The sequence below is a fragment of the Saccopteryx bilineata genome, chromosome 6 (genome assembly GCF_036850765.1).
Source record: "Saccopteryx bilineata isolate mSacBil1 chromosome 6, mSacBil1_pri_phased_curated, whole genome shotgun sequence".
NCBI lineage: Eukaryota > Metazoa > Chordata > Mammalia > Chiroptera > Emballonuridae > Saccopteryx > Saccopteryx bilineata.
In genome coordinates, this window is record NC_089495.1 from 114,159,480 (window position 1) to 114,186,990 (window position 27,511).

The following is a 27,511-nucleotide window of genomic DNA, read 5'->3' on the forward strand; positions in this document are numbered from 1 at the left end:
CCCACCAACAGTGAATGAGGGTTCCTTTTTCTCCACAGCCTCTCCAACACCTGTTATTACCTGTCTTGTTAATACCTAGTCCAACAGGTGTGAGGTGGTATCTCATTGTAGTTTTGATCTGCATTTCTCTAATAGCTAGTGAAGATGAGCATCTTTTCATATATCTGTTGGCCATTTGTATTTCATCTTGGGAGAAGTATCTGTTCATGTCCTCTTGCCATTTTTTTTATTGGATTGTTTGCTTGTTGCTGAGTTTTTTTAAAAACATGATTTTCTTTTAAAGTATTTAATTACAAACTTGAGTTTAAGGTTATCCTCTACCATGTACTTTAACTATATTGAATTTTTTGTATTTTTTAAATACTTTTTTGTTTAGGTCTTTAGACTCTAATCTGCCAGTTTCATTACTCAGACTGCTTGTGTTTTTGTTTTATTTGCCCCCCCACACACCATTATCTTTATTTTCATATCTTATTTTAGAGATGAAGGGCGGGAGGGAGAGATGCATCAGCTCATTGTTCCACTTAGTGGTGCCATTGATTGCTTCTCACATGTGTGCCCTGACCAGAGCTCGAATCAGTAACGCATCCCTCTGGCTTGGGCCAGTGATCCCAGCACTCTGGGATGATGCTCTATTCACTATGCAACCCACTGGGGCCTGTTTCCTTTATTATTTTTTTTTTTACACATTTAGTTTAGACTTAGTCTTAGAGAGAGGAAATATAATAGAGTGAGAGTCCTTAAAGTCTCCTCCATTTTAGTTGATTTCTTGAGCCTTTGATTACTAGGTAAGCTTCTAGTAAAGGTAGGAAATGCTACAGTTCTCATACAGTCTTTGTTTAGTTTTTAAATCTTAATAACAGTGATAGCCTGTGTGATAGATATAATTTATAAATGTCATTTGAAGATAGATTTGGTAGTTTGGGCACAGATATAGAATACATTTACATATTCAACACAACCCAAGGGCTTTAATAATTGGGCACATTTTGACTTTCTAGGTTAGCTCTAAATAGTTCTTGAATAACTGATGAGGTTCTCTGAATCAGTTTCTTTATTTTTAAAATGTGGATACTTACTGGTAAGGTTTATCAGAATAAGTTAATTAGCCCAAGTGAATTGTTATTATAAAGATTAATATTTTTGATTAATGATTATCACAAAATATAAGTTAATGTGTATGAATCTACCCAATAGGGGTGGAAGATTATTAGGAAAATAATCATTTTAAATACATAAATGGGCAGAGGAGGTTTACAGAAGACAAAGACAAATAATACAACAATTAATAAATAATAAGACAAGAAGATACTGTTTTGTGTACTCACAACTATATATGTACCTACTTTTGCCCACCCCTGTATCACTGACCTATGTGTCTTTACTGGACCCAACATTACATGGCCAAAAAGATTATTTTCAGTTTTTTCAAGTTTCCCCACTAATTTTGCCACATTGTTTCTTTTTCCACTTAAAAAATTACAATGTTAAAATCCTTACTAAATCCTTACTACCTCTTCTGTAAATTCTGATTTTAATTGGGTGGTTAAAAGTTTCACCCAAGAGCCCTGGCCGGTTGGCTCAGTGGTAGAGCGTCGGCCTGGCGTGCAGAAGTCCCGGGTTCGATTCCCGGCCAGGGCACACAGGAGAAGCGCCCATCTGCTTCTCCACCCCTCCCCTTCTCCTTCCTCTCTGTCTCTCTCTTCCCCTCCTGCAGCCCAGGCTCCATTAGAGCAAAGATGGCCCGGGCGCTGGGGATGGCTCCTTAGCCTCTGCCCCAGGCGCTGGAGTGGCTCTGGTCGGGACAGAGTGAAGCCCCAGAGGGGCAGAGCATCGCCCCCTGGTGGGCAGAGCGTCGCCCCCTGGTGGGCGTGCCAGGTGGATCCTGGTCGGGAGCATGCGGGAATCTGTCTGACTGTCTCTCCCCGTTTCCAGCTTCAGAAAAATACAAAAAAAAAAAAAAAAAAAAGTTTCACCCAAGAAAAATTAAATATTTTTTTAGCCTTTCTAGATTTATAGAATAGAATCCTTGAATTGGTAAAGGTATTTGGTATCTCTAGTCCTTCTCACTTAGTGCAGAATTCCTTATCTATGAGAGTTGGTCACTACTTGCTTGAAAATGCTGGAAGTGGAACAGAGATTATGATTGCTCTCACTTGTTGGAAACATCAAGTAGGCCACACACAGCCATAGGAAACTCACCTTTATCCCCTCAAATTTGGAAAACATGGTTTTGATTAATTATTAATAGTTTGTTATTCTGTAAATTCCACATTTAGTTTACCTTATGAAGCAGTGCAAAACACATTTTCTATTTTTTTAGTTTCTGAGCTTTTGGGACTTATTTGTATAATTATAATGAAGGCCTTTGTCCTCTGTGTAACATTGCATTCATTTTCAAAAGTACTAGAACTTTATTAATCTAGTTTCTGCTGAAATATCTTCAAAGAGGTATCTGCTGAAATATCCTCAAAGAGGTATTATTAATCTAGTTTTCTGCTGAAATATCCTCAAAGAGGTATCATGAGATTAGAAGTTTAATTTAAAGACCAGTAAATTATACTGAAAGAGCACAGTCTTCTTTACCTACTGCTAGCTTCACATTGGTATTTTACTGCAAAGGAATTCTCCATATTACATTTATATTCCAATTTTAGTTTTACAAGTAATGTATTTCTCCATTTCTTGCTCCTAAGTTGTTTTATACTCCCTCTGCTCTTAAAACAATGCAGTGCAAAACAAAGAAGAAATTAGAGAATGTAGTGCCTTAGCAAACAAGTATTTTATGGTATTCTCAGGATGCAAGCATGGGGTTCCTGTCTACCATCACCCTTTTCCAGAGCACAAAGGAATTAAAGCATCATTGCAGATCTTTGGACATCCAAATGAATTACAGCATTCAAAATTGGAAGTGACACTTTAAATTTAGTTTTAATATTTCTTTTTTCTTCCCATCTCTGAGTAACAACAGTTAATTTTTAATTTATGTAAAAAACTAAATAAACACTGACAAAACCAATCATTATAGGTCTTGTTTTTGGAATGCAAGGATAACTTAATAATAAAAAAATATTTTAATATAGCATATTAATATACAAAATAAAAATACAAGAGAATTTCATGTCATTGTAAAGAAGACATAAATTTTCAAATATGAACTTCTAATAAACTAATACCAAAAAGGATACATCCTTAACATGCTAAAATTTTTGTCTGTTTATATTAGTAGTGAATGATTTAGTCAGTTATTTTTTTATGAAAAAGGAACAAAACAAGCAGCCTGCTTTGACCACTATTTTTAAAAATTATTCTAAAAGAATGTTTATTTAAAGAACACATTAACTAGAAGTCAAAGGTATGACATTGAAAAAGAAGAAAAATTCATTTTTTATTTTTGTACTCCTAGAAAAATGAGAGCAGTAATCGAAAACCTAAGAGTTTAACATGATGTCTGTATATAAATGTGTATGCAACTAACTTTACTCTGGTGATTTAACCACTACAAAAACAAGATTAGACAGACAGATAGATCTAAACAGGATCTTAAAGAAGTAGTGATAACCTGTGTGGAGAAATACCAAACTTTGGCTCAGCAGTAGACGTCAGCCCAGTGTGTGGAAGTCCTGGGTTCAATTCCCAGTCAGGGCACATAGGAGAGGTGACCATCTGCTTCTCCACCCCTCCCTTTCTCCCTTCTCTGTCTCTCTTCTCCTCCCACAGCCATATTTCGGTTGCAGCAAGTTGGCCTCAAGCGCTGAGGGTGGCCTTGCCTCAGGTGCTAAAAATAGCTCTGTTGCTGAGCAACAGAGCAGTGGCCCCAGACAGACAGAGCATTACCCCATTAGGGGGATTGCCTGGGTGGATTCCAGTTGGGGAGCATGCAATAGTCTTTGTCTCTGCCTCCCTGCTTCTCACTTAAGAAAAAAAGAAATATCAAAGTTGAGAAATCTAGAAGACTTGACTAGAAAGACCACAATGCCATATTCCTTCGTGGGAAAAATGAATTTAAAAGATGACAGTTTTTTCTAAATGAATATATAATTGTTAAACTCCAGTGTGATTTTTAGATCCAGGTGGAAGAAAAATGGATACAAAAAGAGGAGTAATAATGATAAGATCAATCCAACCAGGCAGAAACATGTTTATAAATAGTAAAATTTTACATTCTATTCTAAAGCAATATAAAATAATGTTTTGTCCGCTCAGGCTGCCATAACAAAATATCGTAGGCTGAGTAGCTTGAACAGCAGACAACACAGATTCATTTTCTCACATTTCTGAAGGTTGGAAAATTTAAGATCAAAGTGCTGACCAATTCAGTTCCTGGTGAGTGCTTTCTTCCTGGTTAGTAGATTGCGACCTTCTTGTTATGTCCGTCATTGATGGAAGGAGAGAGACAGAAAGAGATCTCTTATATTTCTTATGAAGTCAATAATCTCATCATGAGTGCCCTGCCTTCATGGCCTCATCTCAACTGAAGTAAGCCTTAGAACAGGGGTCCCCAAACTACAGCCCGCGGGCCACATGCGGCCCCCTGAAGCCATTTATCCGGCCCCTGCCGCACTTCTGGAAGAAGCACCTCTTTCATTGGTGGTCATTGAGAGGAGCACATTGACCATCTCATTAGCCAAAAGCAAACCCATAGTTCCCATTGAAATACTGGTCAGTTTGTTAATTTAAATTTACTTGTTCTTTATTTTAAATATTGTATTCCCGTTTTGTTTTTTTACTTTAAAATAAGATATGTACAGTGTGCATAGGGATTTGTTCATAGTTTTTCTTATACTCCGGCCCTCCAACGGTCTGAGGGACAGTGAACTGGCCCCCTGTGTAAAAAGTTTGAGGACCCCTGCCTTAGAAGATGCATCTCCAAATACTATTTTATTAAAGCTTGTAGCTTTAGTCAGTAAATTTTGTGAAGACAAAATTAGGAAATAAAAATTTTAAATATACAAAGTGTAGAAGGACATAGATTAAAAACTTAAGAGTCTAGTAAACAAATGGAAAAGAACATAATACCAATGATACAATTATGCAGATCCCAAATAGGAAATGCAAATGTCTAATTAAACATATTTAAAATTTACAGGTAGCAGATCATTATTGTTTATATTGATTTTTAAGAATGTAAATTGCTACAAATGTTTTGGAAGTTAACATTACTTAACATGTTTGTGTTTTACATATGTGTGTATGTGGAGAACATTGTACATGTTCATATATACTAGTCTTTGTTTCTCTGAGGAATTTGCTCAGTTCCATCTGCTGGGAAGTGTATAAATTCTCTGAATGTAGGCTAGGACTGTATTTTAAATTTGAAAGTCATTGGTTTTTTAAATTATTTTTGTTAATTTTACTTAGGAAGAAACAGTATCTGATTCAGAAGTGTGTTCAAAACTTAGTAACTGATATATTTAATTTTTTTTGTAAATTGAAATTTTCATTTATAAAGCAAAAATAGTTCTTTTGTGAGGTGTAGAGCATGATTTAGAACACAGCTAGCTGATATTTGAAGTTTTATATACTGTGTGGTAAAATTAGAATTACATTGAGTATCAGAACAGGTCCATTTCACTTAAATATACTTATTCATTATTCAGGCATTCAATTTAGAATGTTCTTTTCATGAAGTAGCTCCCTACCAAAATTTATAATGTAATAAAACACTGATCTTGAGAGGTTTCCATTTGAGTTTCTCTAGCTTAAAAAAATAATTACCTTCTTACCCTAGATAACTTTTTTAATTAAAAAAATAAAAACAAGTGAGGTTATAGTTCTGATGTATTCAAGAGATCTATATTAGGTAGTAGATTTTTGTGACAAAAGTGGGTAACAGATTTTTTAGGTATCATTCTTCAAAATGTGCTGACTAACAATTTTATATTTGAAATTGTGGTTCTAATTCACAGTCTGAATTGGAGAAACCTAGAAGCCGGAAAAAGCCACCTGCCCCCGATTCAGAGGAGAAGTTAGGAATGGATGACCTGACGACGCTGGTGCAGGAGCAGAAGCCCAGAGGCAGCCAGCGCGGCCGCAAGAGGGGCCACACAGCTTCTGAGGCCGAGGAGCAGCCGTGGCCCGAGGAAAAGAGGCTCAAAGAAGATCTCTTAGAAAATGAGGATGAACAGAATAGTCCACCAAAAAAAGGTAAAAGAGGCCGACCACCAAAACCTCTTGGTGGGGGAGGAACAACGAAAGAAGAGCCAACAGTGAAAACTTCTAAAAAAGGAAGCAAAAAAAAAACTGGACCTTCAGTAGTGGAAGAGGAGGAAGAAGATGAAAGACAAAGTGGAAATCCAGAGCAGAGGTCCAAGAGCAAACAGCACCGAACATCACGGAGAACACAGCAGAGGTGAGTTGTGTGACCTACGCTGTATGTATTTAGCGACCATCTTATCAAACATAATTTGATGCTATCCACATTTGGGTCTTCCCCAAAGCAGAGCAGAGTCTCCTGAAACTAGTGCAGTTGAATCCACACAGTCCATACCACAAAAAGGACGAGGAAGACCATCAAAAACGCCATCACCATCACAACCCCCCCAAAATGTGTAAGTTGTAAATGATGTTAAATTTCAAACCAGTTTCAGATTATTTTGCAAAAGTTTATAAATTTTTAAATATACATAGGGCCGCATTTAAATCCCATATATTTAGCACCAATACACTAAGTAAGATAAAATTTTTATAAACTTTTCTAGGTTACTGATATCCCAATTTACCCTCTGGTAAATGTTGTACCTTTTTAGAGCTTTTAGGCAAATCTTTATTTAATGAATACCAAATAGTTTATTATTTACAATACAGACTTTATGATACCTAAAGAGGTGGTAAGGTATTTTTAAATAATCACAGCATATTGACAAGGTTGCCTAATTATTCCACGCTATAATTTTTCTTCGTGTCTTCCCTCAGCAACCTTTTTAAAAAATAATTTATTTACTTTTGCTTTTATTCTTTGAACTGTATAGGAGAGTAAACAGGAATCTTTTTTAAATTACATCCATGGAAATTGATTCTTTTTTTCTGATCAAATTACATCTATATCTACATACAGATAGTTTTAGATGGTCAGTCACATGTTTATATGAGTTACAATAACAGATCTGCATCCAGAATTTTAAAGTGATGGGCATCTGTGCTTTAACTTAATTTTATACTTTCTCTTCTCAGTTATTTAAGTGGAAATAGAATAGCAAGTGTTTAATTTGTCAGTAAATTTCCAGTTTTTCTCAAAGTAATCCCATTACATAACTACATTATTGACTTGAATTTTCAGAGTTGCCAACACACTTTGGTTAAATAGTTATCTTAGAGGTTTTTCCTATTCCTGTGTATTCCACAGGAAGAGGAAAAGCTGCCTGAGTGTCTAGCCAGTACTTCATGTGTTCTTCCATTTAATTTTTCCCTCAGATAAAAAGTAAAGGTAAGTAAATTTTCTTGGCAGCTTCATTGTATTTGGATGGAAACCATGGAAAATCACTGACTTTAAAAAAAAGAATTCTTAAGGAATGTTAAATTCCCATGATTAATTTTATAACAAGGAAATAACAGGGGTAATATCTTTCAAGCTCATAACTTTAAATTGTTTATATTTGGGCATCATAAAATTAAGGGCTTAAATTATTATGTTCTCTCCTAAAATTGCACAAATTCTCACTTAAGTATTATAAAACAAACAAGTATTTCTTTTAAAAAATCAATACCAAAATTCTATATTCTGTCTAACAGTCTGTTAATTCTGAAAAACTTTTATCAAGTGAAAAAAAAAAAGCTTGGGGAAATTGAAGATGACAGCAGAGAAGGTGGAAATTACTCTTACCTCCTCTCAGGACCAAACTGGAATAGCAGCTAAGATATAGAATAATCATTTTGAATAACCAGCTGAAGACTAACTGAACAGAAATCTTATAACCAAGGATTTAGAGACGAAGTCACATTGAGACTGGAAGGAAGGACAGAGATAAAAAAGGGCTGGCCTCACACTCCTGTGTGATGTGGCTGAGGATCCAGAGGGGTATCTCAGCTGCAGAGGTTCCCGCTGAGGAGAATGGGTTATCAACACCACACTGGACTCCCCAGCTCAGAGCACCAGATCCAGGAAGAAGCACCCACATAACATCTGGCTGGGAAAATCAGTGGGGAGATAACCAGATTCTGCTAGCAGCCCAGGCACCCTCTTAAAGGGCCAGCCTCTGATACTTGGCTCCTGTGGAAAGAGGGTGGCTCAGCACTGACTTGACTTGTGTAAGGAGACACTAGGTTGTGTGGCTACAGGAAGAGAGCCAAATGGACAGCTGCTAGGGTTCCTGTGCTAGTCCCTCATCTACACCACCCACAGACACCATCTTTCTTGGGGTCTGGCAATCCCTTCCATATAGCATCCGCCTAGGGGAATGCAGTAGTCCTACCCTCCTACTCCTGGTCGCCTCACCCTGCCGAGAGAACACACTGCAGAGGAGTCAGCTTCCCAGACCACTGATGTAGAGGTCCTAGTGTCAGAGACTGAGTTGTGAGGCTGTGTAGTGGGGGTGGTTCTCCACACTTTCCCTCTAGCCTGACCATTGCCACCTTTTCACAGTAGATCCACTAATCCCACCCTTTTGACTCATGTGGCATCATGCTGCCAATGTTAGTCTCTCCAGGAGATCCAGGCAGAATCTGGGACAAACTGAGTTGTGTGGCTCTGGAACAGGGGACATTTTTCCCTCACACACCCAGGTGGTGCAGAGCCCTCCCTTCACATGGCCAAATAGCGGTCATTTGGGGCCATTCAGGGAGATAGCCTCACCCTGATGACTCCTGGAGGCCCCACCCCACCACGAAGGTCTGTGGCCATCCACTGGTGAGCAGCTAGACTTGGTATTCTCTGGGACTTTTGCTGAGTGGCCTTACATCCAGCACTGGCTCCGAATTTGGATCTGTATCAATCTGGTGAACACTCATTTCTGCCTCGTGACTCACTGAGACCTATCTTATGCAACTCAAGTCTAGCCAGAGGCTCTTTCAGTGACAGCCTAACAGGCAGCCAGCAGTTGGATCTTGGGGTGCCTTGGCCTTTTGCTCACCTGCCCCCAGGTTGGTGCTGTTATAAGCGCACCTCGGTGTCCACATTGGTCTCTTCTACACACACCAGGCCCTAAAGAGCGTCCATAAACTGGATTGCTTTAGAGCTCCAAACAGGTATCCCAGGACCAATCTAAGGCAGTGTATGACATTGACCTGCACCAAGGTCCCTCCTAAGAGACCCCAGAACCAACACACGTGGTGGTGGGCTGCAGACCGCATCAGAGATAGGGCCTAATTAGCTCCATAAGTAGCATGTTCAAACAAAGATCTCAGTGAGAATGAGACCCTGCTGGGGCAAATTCCACTTCCTGTGGTCAGCATGCTCATAACTACTTGTGCACTGTGTTTGGGGTTGATCCTCACAGTCAGCCAGCTTGAAGGTCAGTGTCACAAAAGAACAAAATAAATGAACAAAAAAATGGACTCATGGACACAGAGACCGAACTGGAGGTCACCCTGGGAGGACAGGGTGGAAAACTTGAAGGGATTAAGAAGTACAGGGTGATACGGTACAGCAAAGGGAATGTAGTCACTAATAATGCAATAAGTATGTGTGGTACCAGGTAGGTACTGGGAGTATCGCACCCACTTTGTAAAGTATATGATTATCTAATCATTGTGTTGTATACCTGGAACCAATACCAAATAATACTGAAGGCAAACTAATTGAAATTTTTTAAAGTAAATTGAAATATCAAAAAAAAAAATACTTGCTTTAGTGTAAAGAATGTGTCTTTTGCTTATGGAAATGAAAACATAATATTCTTAATTTTAGAAATAAATATTTACCAGTAGGTATACATTTTATTAACTGGTAATGTCCTACATATTTTTTGGTTGCCTTGTAGGTTTTAGAGCAGGAGTCCCCAAACTTTTTACCCGGGGGGCCAGTTCACTGTCCCTCAGACCGTTGGAGGGCCGCCACATACAGTGCTCCTCTCACTGACCACCAATGAAAGAGGTGCCCCTTCCGGAAGTGCAGCAGGGGGCCGGATAAATGGCCTCAGGGGGCCACAGTTTGGGGACCCCTGTTTTAGAGAGTATTAATTGCTAGGGAATATAGTGACACATAACACATGATTCTTGTCCTTGTGGGATTTACCATCTAAATGGGCAAGTAGTTATAAAATAATCACGCATAAGTAATGGAATTCTAAATGTTTATATGTGCCATGCAGGAACAATTTAGGCTACTAGATGAATATAATGGGAGATCTGGGAAATCAGGAAGTGTTCTCTCTGGAAAGTGACAAGTTGATTCTTTGAAAATAATAGGAATTAGACTGATTGAGTGGATGGGGAGGGACATTTCAGGTGGAGGGATTGCTGTATTTGAAGGTTCTGAAGTGGGGAAAATTTTAGCAAATTGAGAGTGAAAGGGCAGCAAAGGTTTGCTGGATTGTAGTTGTGGAGAATTCAGTGGAGAACTCCACATGGAGAGGTAGGTGGGACTGTCTGCAGGGCCTTGTGTACTGTGTTCAGAGATTTACAGAATTACTGAGTACAGTAGGTAGCTGCCCATGGGGAGTGTATTAGCTGTGTTTACATTTTTCAAAGATTACTTTTTAAAGATAAGAACCAAGAGATGAAAATGGTTTTGAAATACATAGTAGCAATGGAGGTGGAGCGAAGTGAGTGGATTTGAGATTTCTTTATAAATTGTACTGATAGGGCCAGATTAAGAGTACTGTACTATTAGAGAAGACTGAATGTTTTGCTTTAAGCAGCTCTAAATGCCTTTTACTAGTTGGGGAAGATAGAGGAGCAGAGTTTGAGTTACATTTTTAATTCCTTTAAGGTGTTGGTCTCAGTTACACTTATTTTTGTTACTTGGTAGATCTTGGTATATAAGAGACTAGGATTAAACACTGGTTTGGGGTGCAGAATATAAGAAATATATTTCTTGTTTTATAAGTTAATTGAGGATAAAAATGATCTGAAAATTCATGAACTATTTAAAGCATTCTGTCTAATGAGGTGTAATCTACTTCAAGATCAGAATGTTCACTGTATTTTACGTGTGTTTTTCTCTAGCCGTGTAGGACGCTCCAAACCAGCAGCTACTAAAGAAAATGATTCAAGTGAAGAAGTGGATGTGTTTCAGGGTAGCTCTCCTGTCAATGATGATATTCCACAGGAAGAAACAGAAGAAGAGGAAGTTTCTACAGTAAATGTATGTGTTTATTAAAATACCATGTATGATTTTATGGAATACAGAAATAGGATTGGTAAATATTTGGTCACATCTATTTAGCCCTTGCTGTTACTTACAATTGTAAGTATTTATATATTTTTCTTCATTAGTTTGTAGCATTGTTTTATCTATCAGCTTGTATAATGGAGAAAACATCTTTTATGGAAACCTGAAACTAGGTGAGAATAATGGATCTAGCCTAGTGAAAGTGTAAATGTCAGGTTTAAACTGAATACGAGAACAAGTGCCAGTGTAATACTGACACTGCAGGCATGTTTGTGCCTTGGTGTCAGAGCACTGGTAGCTGTTAAGTACACTGCCGTTTATATTTCATTACTTGTAGTTTCTGTTTCACAGTAGAAGTTAGAAGTCAATCATACAGAGTAAAATCCTATCTTAAATTAAAATCAGCCTTTGGAATTCATAAAATTGGTACTAGACACTTCTCCCACAGTAGGAATGCAGGGCTGCCTGGATGATTGTTTTATTTTTTCCAAGTAACGAATAGTGTTGCCAGTTAACACATCTCAAGTAGTTCTCTTTGGAAGAACTATAATTAAACATTTAAGTAAGAGCTATTCTCTTGATAATGCTAATGCTGAATCTTTGGGTCAGCTCAGCCAACCATCTTATCTGAGATACTTGTGTTCTGTGATCAAGTCCCAGAGTTGATCCCCATTCTTCTGCCCTATTTAAAATGTAATCAGCTCTTCAGTCTGCACTAGGATTCATTATGTGAATGAATGGGTTAAGACCACAGAAGAAAAATGCTGATCGGTGGTCTCAGACTAGCTAGCCTTGTTTGTTTGTTTGCTCCTCCCTCCCTCGGGCCCTCCGTCCCTGAGTTTGTGTGTCATCCTTGCATAGGGGCCATGGTAATCTTTGTATCATTCCAATTTTAGTATTATACTGCCAAAGAATGCACTGGCCTTGTTTCTTATAGGGTTTTTTGAGGATGTAAAAATAAGACAAACGAGTCTCTGATAACGTCATCCAAAAAACCCTGTACCAGGCCCTGTACCACTGTTGGCTCAGTGGTAGAGCATCAGCCTCGCGTGCAGGAGTCCCAGGTTCAATTCTCAGCCAGGGCACACAGGAGAAGTGCCCGTCTGCTTCTCCACCCCTCCCCCTCTCCTTCCTCTCTGTCTCTCTCTTTCCCTCCCGCAGCCAAGGCTCCATTAGAGCAAAGTTGGCCAGGGCGCTGAGAATGGCTCTGTGGCCTCTGCCTCAGGCACTAGAATGACTCTGGTTGCAACAGAGCGACGCCCTGGATGGGCAGAACATAGCCCCCTGGTGGGCGTGCCGGGTGGATTCCTGTCGGGCGCATGCGGGAGTCTGTCTGACTGCCTCCCCGTTTCCAACTTCGGAAAAATACAAAAAAAAAAAAAAAAAAAGAAAGAAAACAAAAACAAAAAAACCCTGTACCATAAATTAATTAAATTAAAGTCTTGTTCTGTTTATGTGCCTCTTGTTAATACTGATCTTTTTTGAACTAAAGTTTTACTCTTTCATTAGCTATTGCCAGTTAATGGTGACATGTCTGAATTTTAGCTTATTTGATAGTTGTTAGGCTCTAAACTCAGTAACTGTTTTCCCAGAAACACAGCTGTAAGCCTAAGTTCTTTTTTTTTCCACATGAAAAAGAAATAGCAGGCACTAATTTTAATAATGTTTTCTTTTTTTTTTTTTTTTTTTAAATAATTTTATTTTTTTAATGGGGTGACATCAATAAATCAGGATACATATATTCAAAGATAACAAGTCCAGGGTATCTTGTCATTCAATCATGTTGCATACCCATCACCCAAAGTCAGATTATCCTCCGTCACCCTCTATCTTGTTCTCTCTGTGCCCCTCCCCACCCCCTATCCCTCTCCCATTCCCCCCTCCCCGCTGTAACCACCACACTCTTATCAATGTCTCTTAGTTTCACTTTTATGTCCCACCTACGTATGGAATAATGCAGTTCCTGGTTTTTTCTGATTTACTTATTTCGCTTCGTATCATGTTATCAAGATCCCACCATTTTGCTGTAAATGTTCCGATGTCATCTTCTTAGGGCTGAGTAGTATTCCATAGTGTATGTGTGCCACATCTTCTTTATCCAGTCATCTATTGATGGGCTTTTTGGTTGTTTCCATGTCCTGGCCACTGTGAACAAAGCATTGTCATGAACCCATGTAATCAATATAAAATTGTAAATGAAACCTTTTATATTATTTTTCTTGTGATAGACTTTGAAATTTGGTTTGTATGTCACACCTACGGCCCGCAGATCTCAGTTCAGATTAGCCACATTTCCAATGCTCAATTGTCACACATGGCTAGCGGCATTCATATTGGATGGTGCAGTTCTAAAGCAAGCCTCTGGGTGTCCTGTCTGAACACGGCCTGTGTAGTACAAAATCACCCCCTGGGGCCCATGAGTGGGGCACCACTGCAGTTATAAGCAGTTTTATGGCCTTATGACAACAGTGGGCAGGGATATGTCAGGTGAAATAGCTTTCAACCGCAGAGGCTGTAAGCCTAAGTTCTTAAGTATCAAATGTTTTCTTTTACCACAGAAATGTAAGTAAAAAGATATTTGCAACTGTTTTACTTGCTGTTGACATCGATTTTTCTGCATTTCTTTTTAAACTTATTAAATAGAAAAGTAATCATTTTCTCTTGCTATTGTGAGAAAAGCTATTTATAAACATTCAAATATTACATAGGTCTAAATAAGTGATGCCAAGGCAACAAGTTAAAATAAGAGAAAGGTTTCAAGGAAAGAAAAGTAGAGAAAATCAGGAACAAGTAAAAATAATGACTGATTAAAAAATAATTATTATTGCTGTGTCTAATAAATGTGTACCCATTTTAATTAAACATCTGGTGATTTTTCTTTTAAGGTACGGCGGCGAAGTTCTAAGAGAGAAAGGCGATGAACAAATGTCATTGATAATTTCTATGTGAACGCTTTCAAAAAATAATTTTTTTGTCAAGCTTGAGGCTAAGTAAAGCCTTCGATGCACAAAGTGGGACTGCTGAAGAGTGGACAGTGGACCTTATTTTGATGACCTCATGTATTTCTGGTCACTGCAGCCATACGCATGGTGATACCATTGACTATGGAGTCTTGTGAAAGTAAATTGCAATGGCTATGTAGAAATAAACGAAGGAAGAAACTTGTAAATATATATTTTTCTTTTTTTCTTTTTTTTTTAAATGTTTCTGACTTCTAAAGTGCTTGTATAGCTTTTATCTGTGGCTTTAAACTGACAGTGCCCTACTGTTTACTGGATCTATTGATTTGAAGAGTTTGTTAGGATAGATCTTAAGCAGTCATCTGTCAGTGTTTGTATTTGTATACTCTGCAGTTTACTGTGAAAATAATTTTTCAAAAAATGGTGTCATTTTCTTGATGTCACTATTTATTAGAGAGTTAAATGGCCTCTTTCTCTTGTGTTATCTCACCTAGTGTTTACTCCTGTGCACCCTTAATCTTCAGAGGTACTAACTCATCTGCCATTACACCTGAACGATACCTCTGATGGGAGGAAACCATGTCAGTTGTGAAGTAGTCCTGAAGTTGTTTGATTATTTTACACCTCAGTGTTGATCCCGGAATTTTCTGGCCTTTCATGGCAATGAAAATTTAAAAAAGAGAGATTAAAAATATTTTAATTTTAAAGAATGTGTTATAAAATAATGTACTGAATTCTCTATCCCATTTTATCTTCCCTTTTCAGTTCTTATTAATCTACTGTATCAATAAAATTATATAATTTGAATTAGTTTTTGATAGTCTAGAATGTTATTTGTGTGTAGATATTTCCTCTTGGACATGATGTTCAGAAGATGCAAATTATTACACTATAATATAAAATCTGATATATACACATTAGAAAAGCTCTAGTTCTTCATAACAATATAAAGGTAATCAGAAAGAAAAAATTTTATTGATGCAGTGTGTCTTTATAAAGCTGTTCTTGAAAGTGTTTTGTATTTTATAGTGAGTTGCATGTTTATGAAAAATGCTGAAAATGAGATATGCTCTTTTCTGTAAAATTATATTTAGTCATAGTATATGATAGATTGTCCCATAACATAGTTTTTCATCAAGAATTTATTGTACTTTATTTTGGAGCCAAAAAACTTGTTTCGGGGAGGAAGGGCCAGGGTGCGATTGGTGTGTCCAGCACTACAAGCTGGTAGTGTCACACAGTCTTTGGAACTCCGGACGACGTTTCGCTTGGTTCTGATTGGGGAGTGGAAATTTATTTGGATTTAGAGAAGACCTTTTTTCCCCCTACATTGTAATCTGCAAAATTATAGAAACAAATTACTTAAGGCAGTATCCTTTTACAGTTTTATAAACTGTATTTTGAACCAAAACTTCTAGGTTGCTAGTGAACTTCATGTTAGTCTTTCAGGTGCTGCTTTTTTTATTTTTCATGGTTAACATCAGAAAAAAAAATCATATTCTAACTTATTAAATTTATCACATTGAATAATGGAGCATTTTCATACACCATTATGTTTAAGATATATTTCCAAGATTGGTTATAATAGATGGGGGATATAATAAACTATTTTGGAAAATGACATTTTACTATTTGCCATTGTATATCAAAATTGATGTGATTATTATTTTTTTTAGAGATTTCTTCATGTTTATGAAACTGCCTATTATTTTTTAAAAATATGTTTTGACTTGTGTTGTAATCTCTCAGTATTTAACTATTCTTCATTTACAGCAGCACTGACACCAGTGATTGTGGGAGGCTGCTGTACATCAAGGCAGCTAATGTTGGGCCAAGATATGTTGGTTTTTAAACATTACATTAGCTCAGCTCTCCCAGACACACTGTTTCTATTTCAGCAGTACAAAGGCATGTTTATAAATCTATAAAATAAAGAGTAAGCGATAGCTTTGTATTTTTGTCATTGACTAAATTGCACCAGAAATGTTTATGGAAGTATATCTTTAAGACCATTTTATAAAACAAACAGACAAAAAAATGATTGTGGAGGATTTTTATTTGCATGATCATAGTTAAGCAGATTTTATTGTACATTAATTCTGTACATCAGTTCACAAAAATGTAGATTTTGTTCAATGCCAATGAGTCTGTGATTTTCTAACATGTCTGTTCCCTTTTGGGGAGCATTATGATGTAAATTTTTCATTTTTCTGTAGAAAAATAGGGGCAATAATGATGAAAGTTTTGATGTCCTGCGTCTTCATCTTAAGGGGTTATCTATCTTATTATGTTTAAACCAAACATTTCATGTACTAACATTTGGCGAGCCACATTACTATAAAGTAAAATTATTATATAAACATTAACTGCTAACAGTGGTTAGCAAGCTCTTCAGTAATAATGTTTATTTTGAAAATATGTACTGTATAAAATTAAGAAAATATTTAACTCTCTGTAACAAGTTCCATTATGAAAATTTTACAATTCTTTAGTGAGGTTACCTTGCTGTACTCCAGCAAATCCATTTAATCTGCGTCATAATAACATGTCTTACTGCAGTGCAACAGGAAGCTTTCAGTGATCTCCACTGTATATGTAAATGGCAAATGTGGCTGTAAAACTTGTTCCCGGTATTAAAGGTTAAATTTACTTTGTGTCTTCTTACAGTGTGCAAGTATGCTTTTTAAGATTTCCTTTTTGCCCACTGGAAAAATGTCAGGAGTTTAAGAATTTGTTTAATTTAGGCTTTATCTCCCCTGCCATATAGTATTATGTCACCATATAAACAATTGGTATTTAGATAAATAACCAATTTTCAGACACAATTTTGGATTTCTGTAAAGTTGAATAAACATGAAAGCTACCATAAAGTTGTATTTTATTTATATGAATCTATATCTATCTAGCTATATATTTAAGTATGTTTACTTATTGGAGAAAGGTAAAATTTGATAATTTTTAATTTTGGAGCCTTTGTTTCATGAAGAGAAAATAATATTTCCCATTAATAGGTTTTCTTTTCTTTTTTTTTAAATTTTGAAGAAATTTAAAATATGTCTGCCGCATATGGCTGACACGGGGCATCTGCAGGCCCGAATTGTGCAGCCACCAGTAACAGGTTTTCAAACCAAACTTTTTGTTTAAACTTCTTATGCAAAATCTTGGCTGACAGAGATTTAATAAGTACTATTTAAGCCAAATGATTGCATAACTGAAGAAAGTAAATATAGCTAGTGGTAGTTCTATTAATTTATTCAGCAAATACCTATTCAGTGCCTACTGTGTGCTGGGCTAGTGATGAAGGATAAAGTGGGATCAATCAAGGTAGGAGAAGCCCCTGCCTCTGGGCAGCTTACGTTCTCCAGAGGGAAGTGGACGAACTGAAAAAACAATCATTAAATATGTGTCTGGTACAAATAGAGCCATACTAATTTTGTTTTAGCTATTGGCATGACAGAACTCTTTCTGTCCTTATTTTCAACAAATATTTGTTCTTTGTTTAAAGTTTTGTGTAAACATTTTGAATCTTAGCCTTGCTTTTCTATCCAATCTTATGATCTTTTTTCTTTTATTAGATTGTTCAAACCATTTCCTTTTGGGATAATTGCTGATATTGTAGGATTCAAGTCTACCTACCATCTTCCTATTTATATTCTTTTGCCAGCCTTTATATATTTTCTCGTTTTCCTACTTTCTTTTGGCTCATTAAAAATGCTTCCTACTATTCTCTGTTAGCTTTTTAGTTATGCCTGATAGTATTTTTTTTAGTAGTTACCTTGCAAATTGTTTCTGTTTGGCTTATTATAGTGTGTTATATTAATGCTTCTACCACCTCCAGAACAGTGAAAGAATTTTAAAACAGTTCAGCTCTCATTTGCTACCTCTGTACTCTTTGTGCTATAGTTATATGTTTTGCGGTTACAAATGGCACAATACTGTTGCTTTAAATAGTGTTCTCTTTTTTGTACGTTTTTTTTTATACTTTATGCTTCCATCTTAATTTGTTTTCCTTTAGCGTGAAGAACTTTTAGTATTATAGTGCAGGTCTGATAGTTAACTCAATCAGATTTTGTACGAAATGTCCTTATCACATCTGTGTGTGTGTGTGTGTTTGACGTGAGAAGCGGGGAGACAGAGAAAAACACTTCCGCATGTGCCTGACTGGGATCCACCTGGCATGCCCACTAGGGGGCAATGCTCTGCCCATCTGGGGCATTGCTCTTTTGCAACCATAGCCATTCTAGTGCCTGAGGCGAAGGCCATGGAGCCATCCTTAGTACTTGGGCCAACTATGCTTCAATGGAGCCTTTGCTGCAGGAAGGGAAGAGAGAGATACAAAGGAGAGAGGGAAGGGTGGAGAAGCAGGTGGGCGCTTCTTCTGTGTGCCCTGTCTGGGAATTGAACCCGGGACTTCCACACACCAGGCTGATGCTCTACCACTGAGCCAACCAGCCAGGGCCACATCTTTAATATTGATGGATATTTTCATTGGCTATAAAATTCTAGATTGACATTTTTTTTTATTGGGCAATTTAAAAATTGGCATTCCACTTTTATTCTGGTTTTTATATATTCTGTTGCAAAGTGAGCCAAAACTCTTTTTTTGCTATGTGTTGATAATATGTCATTTGTTCTGGCTGCTTTTAGGATTTTATCTTTATCTTTGTTTTCAGCAGTCTGACCAAGATGAACCTACTTATGGTTCATATCATTTTATTTATCTTACTTGGGATTTACTGAGCTTTTGAATCTATGTTGATGTATTCCATCAGTTTTTATAAATTCTTGGCCAGTATCTTTTCACATGCCTTCAACACTATTATTGCTTCTTTTTCTCACACTTTATTGTAAATATTTTATACTGTTTTGTGTCTTGGGTGCTTTTTAATATTCAGATTTACAGGTCCTATCTTCTGCCATGTCCAGTTGTCCATTTAACCCATACATTTGGTTAATTTCAAATGTTTTTGTTTGTTTTTTTTAGTTTTAGAATATCTAATTATATTGTATAGATTTAGGGTTTTTTTTGTTGTTGAAAGATTCTTTTACTCTTTTTCTTTTTTTTTTAACATGGCTGACAAAAAGGTCTGAATAATGTAACTTCAACATCTGAATCATTGGTAGATCCAATTCTGTTGCCAGATTCTCTATTTCTTGATTATCAGTCAGATTTGTTGGGTCACACTTCTTTTTGCCTCTTTATAGGCCTTGTAATAGTTTTCTTTTATGCAGGGCAGTGTATAAAAGAATTGAAGAATTAAGATGTTTTTCTCCCAGGAGGAGATTTGCCTTATTTTCTGTTAGGCATTGTAGGGAATTACCGCTTCAATCCGTGGAGTTCGGGTTGGGCTTCAGCTTTAGTTGGACTTAGTCCACACATTTCAAAAGTCTTTAGGGTAAGACTTGTATTATATGACAGATCTCTAGCACAGCAAGGCCACAGGAGGTTTCATTCAGCCTTTTCAATCCTGCCTCAGCAGGAAGGCTGTTTTAGATAGTAGAGTTGGAGAAGGTTCTTTGAGAAGAGTACATCTAAGAATGGAGCTTCGTTAAGTGGGGAATCAAGCCATATGCATACTTGAGGAAAGAGAATACAGGTTGAGGGAAGACCACATGCACATGTCTTTATGGAAGAATGAACTTTGAGTACATCAGAGATTTCAAGAAGCCTAATGTTTCCGGAGTGAAAGCGACCAAGGAATAAAGTAGTAGGAAAGAAAATCAGATGATAGCAAAGAGCCAGAATATATACCTGTATGCCTCTCAGGACTTTTGTTCAAAGTCTGATGTGAATCCATTGTAGGGCTTTGAGTAGAAGAGTGGTAAGGTCTGACATCATCATCATCATTATTATTATTATTGCTGGTTTTAGAAAGAAGGAGAGACATTTATTTGTTGTTACACTTATTTATGCATTCCTGGGTTGATTCTTGTATGTGTGCTGACCTGGGACCAAACCTGGAACCTTGGTGTATTAGGATGACACTGACTGAGCTACCCAGCCAGGACATCCTTTTTTTTTTTAATACTTTAGATTCAATATGTTCAAATCTGAATGCATAACCTTTCCTTTCCAAATCTGATCATCTTCCTATATTTGAAAATAGAACTAGTAATATAAATCAGATATCTAGAAATTGCTCTCTTTACTCCAATATCAAGTCCTGTTGAATTTACCTCCTGATTATTTCTGGAAGTTTTCTACTTTTTTTTTTTTTTTTTAGTTAAATTTATTGGGGCAACATTGGTTAAAAAAGATCATAAAGACTTTAAGCATATATTTCTATGATGCATACCTGATCTGTATATTGCTTTTTTTAATTTTTTATTTTAATTTGTTATGTTAACACGGATTCAAGTGTCCCACTGAATATAACTCCCTCACCCCCACCCACTTGTCCCCCATTGCACCCCATTTGTCCCCCTCTCCCCAACTCCCTCCCCCCAACTCCCTCCCCCCTCCCTTCTGGGATTTGCTGTCCTATTATCTGTATCTATGTGTTATGTATATATAATTTTACTAATCTCGTTACCTTCTCTGATCCCATCCTCTCATCCCCCTTCCCTCTGACAGCTGTCTCTCTGGACCCTGTGACCCCGCCTCTGCCTCTATTCTGTTCCTCAGTTCACTTTGTTCATTAGATTCCACATATAAGTGAGATCATAGGATATTTTTCTTTCTCTGCCTGTCTTATTTCACTTAGCATAATAATCTCCAGGTCCATCCATGCCGTCACAAAAGGTAAGATTTCCTTCTTTTTCATGGCCCCATGGTATTCCACTGTGTACATGTACCACAGCTTTTTAATCCACTTGTCCACTGACGGACACTGGGGCTGCTTCCAGATCTTGGCTATTGTAGACAATGCTGCCATAAACATGGGGGTGCATATCTTCTTTTGAATCAGTGATTTGGCATTCTTAGGATATGTTCCTAAAAGTGGGATACCTGAGTCAAAAGGCAGTTCCATTTTTAGTTTTTGGAGAAACCCCATACTGTTCTCCACAGTGGCTGAACAAGTCTGCATTCCCACCAGCAGTGCTAGAGGGTTCCCTTTTCTCCACACCCTGGCCAGCACTTATTGTGTGTTGATTTGTTACTGAAGCCATTCCGAGGGGTGTGAACCGCATTGTGGTTTTAATTTGCATTTCTCTGATGACTAATGACCTTGAGCATTTCTTTATATGGGTGTTGGCCTTCTGTATGTCCTCTTTGGAGAAGTATCTGTTCAGTTCTTTAGCCTATATTTTAATTGGACTGTTTACCTTCCTGGTATTGAGTTTTATGAGTTCATTATAAATTTTGGTTATTAATCCCTTATCAGATGTATTGGCGAATATGTTCTCCCATTGTGTGGGTTGTCTTTCTATTTTCTTCATGGTGCCTTGCTGTGCAAACGCTTTTTAGTTTGATATAGTCCCATTTGTTTATTTTGTCCTTTATTGCACTTGCCTGTGGAGATAAATTGGCAAAATATTGCTGTGAGAGATACCATAGTTTGCTGCCTATGTTTTCTTCCAAGATGTTTATGGATTTGTGACTTACATTTTAAGTTTTTTATTTATTTTGAGTTTATGTTTGTGAATAGTGTAAGTTTGTGCTCTAGTTTTATTTTTTGCATTTACCTGCCAGTTTTCCCCAGCATCATTTATAAAGAGACTGTCTTTACTCCACTGTGTACTCTTCTTTTGTGAAATATCAATTGACCACAAAGACATGGGTTTATTTCTGGGTTCTCGGCTGTGTTTCATTTATCTGTCTGCCTGTTCTTATGACAGTACCAAGCTATTTTGATTACTATTGCCTTGTAGTATAACTTGATATCAGGAAGTGTGATACCTCCCACTTTATTCTTCCTTTTCAAGATTGCCGAGGCTATTCGTGTTCTTTTTTGGTTCCGTATAAATTTTTGGAATATTTGTTCTGTATCTTTGAAGTATGGCATTGGTATTTTAATAGAAATTACATTGAATGTATAGATTGCTTTGAGTAATATAGACATTTTAATGATGTTTATTCTTTCTATCCATGAACATGGTATATGCTTCCATTTGTTTGTATCTTCCTTGATTTTTTTTTTTTCAGTGTCTTAAAATTTTCTGAGTTCAAGTCTTTTGCCTCCATCATTAAATTTACTCCTAGGTCCTGTATTTTTTTTTATTGTTGCTGTAATAGTGAAGGGGATTGTTTCCATAATTGCTCTTTCAGACAGTTTATTGTTGGTGTATAAAAATGCCACTGATTTCTGAATATTAACTTTATATCCTGCCACCTTGCCAAATTCATTTATTAAGTAGTTCTCTGACTTAGACTTTAGGGTTTATTATGTACAATATCAGATCATCAGCAAATAATGATAGTTTTACTTCTTTTCCAATTTGTATGCTTTTTATTTCTTCTTGTCTGATTGCTGTGGCTAGGAGTTCCAGAACTATGTTGAATAAGAGTGATGAAAGGGGGCATCCCTGTATTGTTCCTGATCTTAAGGGAATTGCTGTTAATTTTTGCCCATTGAGTATGATGTTGGCTGTCATTTTGTCATAGATGGTCTTTATTATGTTGAGGTATGTTTCCTGTATTCCCACTTGGCTTAGAGTTTTGATTATGAATGGTGCTGGATTTTATCAAATGCTTTTTCTGCATCTATTGATATAATTATGTGATTTTCATCCTTCCTTTTGTTTATAGTTCACATTGATTTGCAGATATTGTACCAGCCTTGCCTCCCCAGAATAAATCCCATTTGATCATGATGTGTGACTTTTTTTAATGTATTGCTGGATCCAGTTTGCTAATATTTTGTTGAGAATTTTAGCATCTCTGTTTATCAGGAATATTGGTCTATAGTTTTCTTTCTTTGTAGTGTCCTTACCTAATTTTGGAATGATGATAATGCTTGCCTCATAAAAGAAGCTTGAAAGTCTTCTCTCCTCTTGAAGTTTTTGAAATAACTTGAGAAGGATAGATGTTAGTTCTTCTTTGAATGTTTGGCAAAATTCTCCTGTGAAGTGATCCAATCCAGGACTTCTGTTTTTTTGGGAGTTCTTTGATAACTGTTTTAATCTTGTTTGTTGTAATTGCTCTGTTCAGGTTTTCTGATTCTTTCAGATTGAGTTTTGGAAGATTGTATATTTTTAGGCATTTTTTCATTTTACTTAGGATGTCCAATTTTTGGCATATAAATCTTCATAGTATTTTCTTACAATCTTTTGTATTTCTGCAGTGTTAGTTGTTTCTTCTTTATTTTAATTTCTAATTTTATTTATTTGAGTTCTCTTTTTTCTTGGTGAGTTTAGTTAAAGGTTCATCATTCTTGTTTACCTTTTCGAGAACCAGCTCTTGGTTTTATTGATCTTTTGTGTTGTTTTTTTTATCCTGTATGTCAGTGGTAGTCAACCTGGTCCCTACCACACACTAGGGACATTCCAGCTTTCATGGTGGGTGGTAGTGGAGCAACCAAAGTATAAATAAAAAGATAGATTTAACTATAGTAAGTTGTTTTATAAAGATTTATTCTGCCAAACTTAGCAAAAATCCAACATAAAGTACTTGGTAAGTAATTATTATTATATGCTTTAACTTGCTGTAACTCTATTTATAAATTTTATAAAGTAAAGTTACTTTTGTACTTTATAAATCATCATTACTGTGGAACCGGTGGCAGTTAGAAAATTTTACTACTAACAGAGATACAAAAGTGGGTGGTAGGTATAAAAAGGTTAACTACCCCTGCTGTCATTTATTTCTACTCTGATCTTTATTATTTCCTTCTTTCTACTTCCTCTGGGCTTTATTTGTTGTTCTGTTTCTAGTTCTTTTAGATACAGGGTTTTTTATTTGAGCTTTTTCTTGCTTCTTAAGGTATGCCTGTAATGCTATGAATTTCCCTCTCAAGACTGCTTTTGCTTGTGTTCCATAAATTTTGAGTCGTACATTTTTATTTATTTCAAGGAAATCTTTTATTTTTTTCTTGATCTCACTGTTAACCCATTCATTATTTAATATCATGCTATTTAAACTCCAACTGTTTGAATGTTTTTAGTTTTTCTATTGTAGTTGATTTCCAGTTTCATGCCATTGTGATGATCAGAGAAGATGCTTGATATGATTTCAGTCTTTTTATTGAGACTTGTTTTGTGTTCTATTCTAGAGAATGTGGTTTAAAATGTGGTTTATTGTAACATGTAGTCTATCCTAGAGAATATACCTTGAGCACTTGAAAAGAATTATATTTTATGCTTTGGAGTGAAAGGTTCTGAAAATATCAATTAAATCCAGTTGATCTAGTGTGTCATTTAAGGCTGCTCTTTCTTTGTTAATTTTCTGTCTGGAGGATCTCTCCATTGAGGTTAGTGGGGTATTAAAATCTATTATAATATTGCTGTCAATCTCACCCTTTATGTCCATCAAAAACTGCCTTATTAGGCACATAAATATTACTACAATGTTATCAGGCACATAATATTTACAATGGTTATATCCTCCTGTTGAATTTCTCCCATTATGTAGTGACCTTCTTTATCCCTTACTATATATAGCCTTGGTTTTAAAGGCTATTTTGTCAGATATAAATAGTGCTATCCCAGCTTTTTTTTTTTTAATTTTTGCTTGCATAAAATGATTTTTCCATTCCTTCACTCTCAGTCTCTGTGTATCTGTTGTTCTGAGGTGTGTCTCTTATAGTCAGCATATGTATGGGTCCTGTTTTCTTATCCATGCAGCTACCCTTTGTCTTTTGATTGGAGCATTTAATCATTTACATTTGCTGTTTTTACAGCAGGCCCATTAACATTTCTTATAGTATTAGTTTGGTTGTAATGAATTCCTTGAATTTTTTTTATGTCAGGGAAGCTTTTTATTTCTCCTTCAAGTTTAAATGATAGCCTTGCTGGATAAAGTAGTCTTCGTTGTAGGTCTTGTTCTGCATTACTTTGAATATTTCTTGCCAGTCCCTCTGGCCTTAAGTGTTTCTGTTGAGATGTCAGATGTCATCCTTATGGGGGCTCCTCTGTAGGTAATTAACAGCTTTTCTCTCGCAGCTTTTAATATTCTTTCTTTGTCTCTTAACTTTGGTATTTTAATTATGATGTATCTTGGTGTAGGATTCCTTGGGTTCCTCTTTAATGGGACTCTCTGTTCTTCTTGAACTTGTGTGACTTTTTTTCTTCATCAATTTATGGAACTTTTCAGCTATGATTTCTTCAAACAGGTTTTCTATCCCTTGTTCATTTGCTTCTTCAGGAACACTATGTTGCGGTTGTTGTTTCTCTTCATGTTGTCATAAAGGTCTCTTAGAGTTTCCTCGGCCTTTTTGAACCTCTTCTCTTTTTGCTGCTTGGATTTCGTGCTTTCATTTATCTTATCCTCTAAATCGCTGATTTTATCCTCTGCTTCATCCAGCCTGTTATTGATTCTTTCTAGTGCAGTCTTAATTTCTGATAGTGTATTTGTCATTTCTGGCTGGTTCTTCTTTATGATTTCAGTGTCCTTTTTGATATTTTCAATGTATTTAGGTGCTCATTATGTTCATCCATTGTTGCTCTAAGATCCTTGAACATCCTAAAAATCATATTTTAAACTCTGGTAGTTTGGTTACTTCCATTTCATTTAGTTCTTTTTTTCTGGGGATTTCTCTTGTTGGTTCATTTGGGTCGCATTTCTCTGCCCATTTTGTCGAAGTTTTTGTGGTGTCTTTATGAGGAAGATGGGCTCAGTGGTACTGATCTCCAGGCCTCTTGTTTTCCTTGTTCTAGGAATGCTTCGTGAGGTAACTTTTTTCTCTTGTATGTGAGTATTGAAATCTGTTGGTCATTTTGTGGGTACAGTTATCCCTTCAGGCTGGCTGGCTATTACACACTGTGCAATGTCTGTCCTGTTGCACATATTTATTCTCCACAGTGGCTGGTGCCGCTAGACCTCTCCTTTGGGCGTGCTGCTTGTGTAGCTAGCTGAGTCTAGGGTTGGTGCTTTGTGCGACCCACTAGCACTTGTGTTGCTTTTAGATCTTATTGGGTTGACATCAGCTGTTGTTTGTAACCCACTGTGGGCTTCCTGTCTGTAGCTACTGCACTTTTCGCTGTTTGTTTCTGTGTTTTCTGTGCCTGGGTAGTGTGGGAGGGGCCAAGCTTTGTATAAAGATCAGCTTCCTCCTGCTTAGAGTTGACAACAGCTCCATAAGAGCCCCAAGCTTTGTAAGATTTGTCTCCACTTTTCAGCTGCTGCTCCTCTTGCAACTTCCTGGTCTTCCCACAGTCTTCTGTAGAAAGTTTGTAGTGTTGGCTCTGAAGTCCTCACCCATCAACCCCTCTACAGGTTGTTGGGTTAGGGCAGCTGAGTTTGTGAATACATTGCTGGGACCCCCTACTTCAGGGGCTCTTGGTCAGGAGCTCAGTACAGAAAATGTGGCCCATACTACAGAGCCTAATCCCTCAGCCACTGCTAGATACTCAAATTTTATTTCTCCCCAACAAGGTAAGCAGCCCGTTCAGACCAAGTGTGGCTGATAGTCCCCTCTGCAGAAGTTCTTACAGCTGGTGAGACCCTGGTCTCAGGAAGGAAGACTGGGGGAATCCTCTCCTGGGGCTGACTGTATCCCCCCAGGAAGCCAGGGGCTGTGGCCTTAGACCCTGAGGTGTACTCTGCCTGCAGTAGAGACAGTATCCACTAAGTCTCCCATGAGCACCAGTCTTTGAGTCGAGGAGTGTGTTGGAAAGTTTTGGCCTCAGGACCAGGAAACTTGTTTCCCTACATTATTTCCTATTGTGAGAAACATTATGAACATTTCACAAATAAACCTAGACTTGCCCAAAGGTCACAGAGTAGAACCAATCAAAATTGATGGTCTTAAGTAATATGCACCATTGATTTGGACTAGAATGCAAATAACAGTTAAAATCACTTATTATTGAAAGCATATAAAATGCTTCAGAATGAGAGCTTAGTGATGGATAAAAATGTAAATATTTATTATACTCAGTTTAAGTTCTTGAGCTAGTAAGTTTAACTTGGCTCATTATGTAAGTCTTCTGCATTAAGCCCCTTGGGTACCAATACTGACCAGTATAAAAATCCTGGGAGAGGTGGAAATACTGTTAGCACTTTGTAGATGCTATGTGAATGGGGATTGGGTGCATACTAGATAGGTTTATTTGGTAACTGAAACCAGCTATGCTATGCTGGAGAACTTTCTGAGTTGTGAGGAGATTTCCTTTCAAAAGTACAAGAGAACGTTGTGTAGGGCTTTGAATTCCGAAACCAGCTAATGGTACAACTGACTGGCTC

The 27,511-nt window shown here is 37.0% G+C and overlaps 2 protein-coding genes and 1 pseudogene across 4 annotated transcripts in view; 1 reads left to right on the forward strand and 2 right to left on the reverse strand.

Annotated features, from left to right (window-relative positions):
• PDS5B (PDS5 cohesin associated factor B) overlaps positions 1-16,889 on the forward strand; it is a 197,835-nt gene extending 180,946 nt beyond the window's left edge. For 2 of the 3 annotated variants that reach the window (XM_066234440.1, XM_066234438.1), the window contains exons 32-35: positions 5,910-6,352; positions 6,444-6,551; positions 11,104-11,242; positions 14,155-16,889. In XM_066234440.1, coding sequence (XP_066090537.1) covers positions 5,910-6,352; positions 6,444-6,551; positions 11,104-11,242; positions 14,155-14,190 — 726 coding nt within the window. In that variant the 3' untranslated portion in view covers positions 14,191-16,889. The remainder of the gene's footprint in view (positions 1-5,909; positions 6,353-6,443; positions 6,552-11,103; positions 11,243-14,154) is intronic. The other variant, XM_066234439.1, reaches the window with a different exon arrangement.
• SGCG (sarcoglycan gamma) overlaps positions 1-27,511 on the reverse strand; it is a 454,763-nt gene that overhangs the window by 297,988 nt on the left and 129,264 nt on the right. The gene's annotated exons all lie outside the window — the stretch shown is intronic.
• Positions 12,101-12,185, reverse strand: LOC136309777 (U6 spliceosomal RNA; annotated as a pseudogene).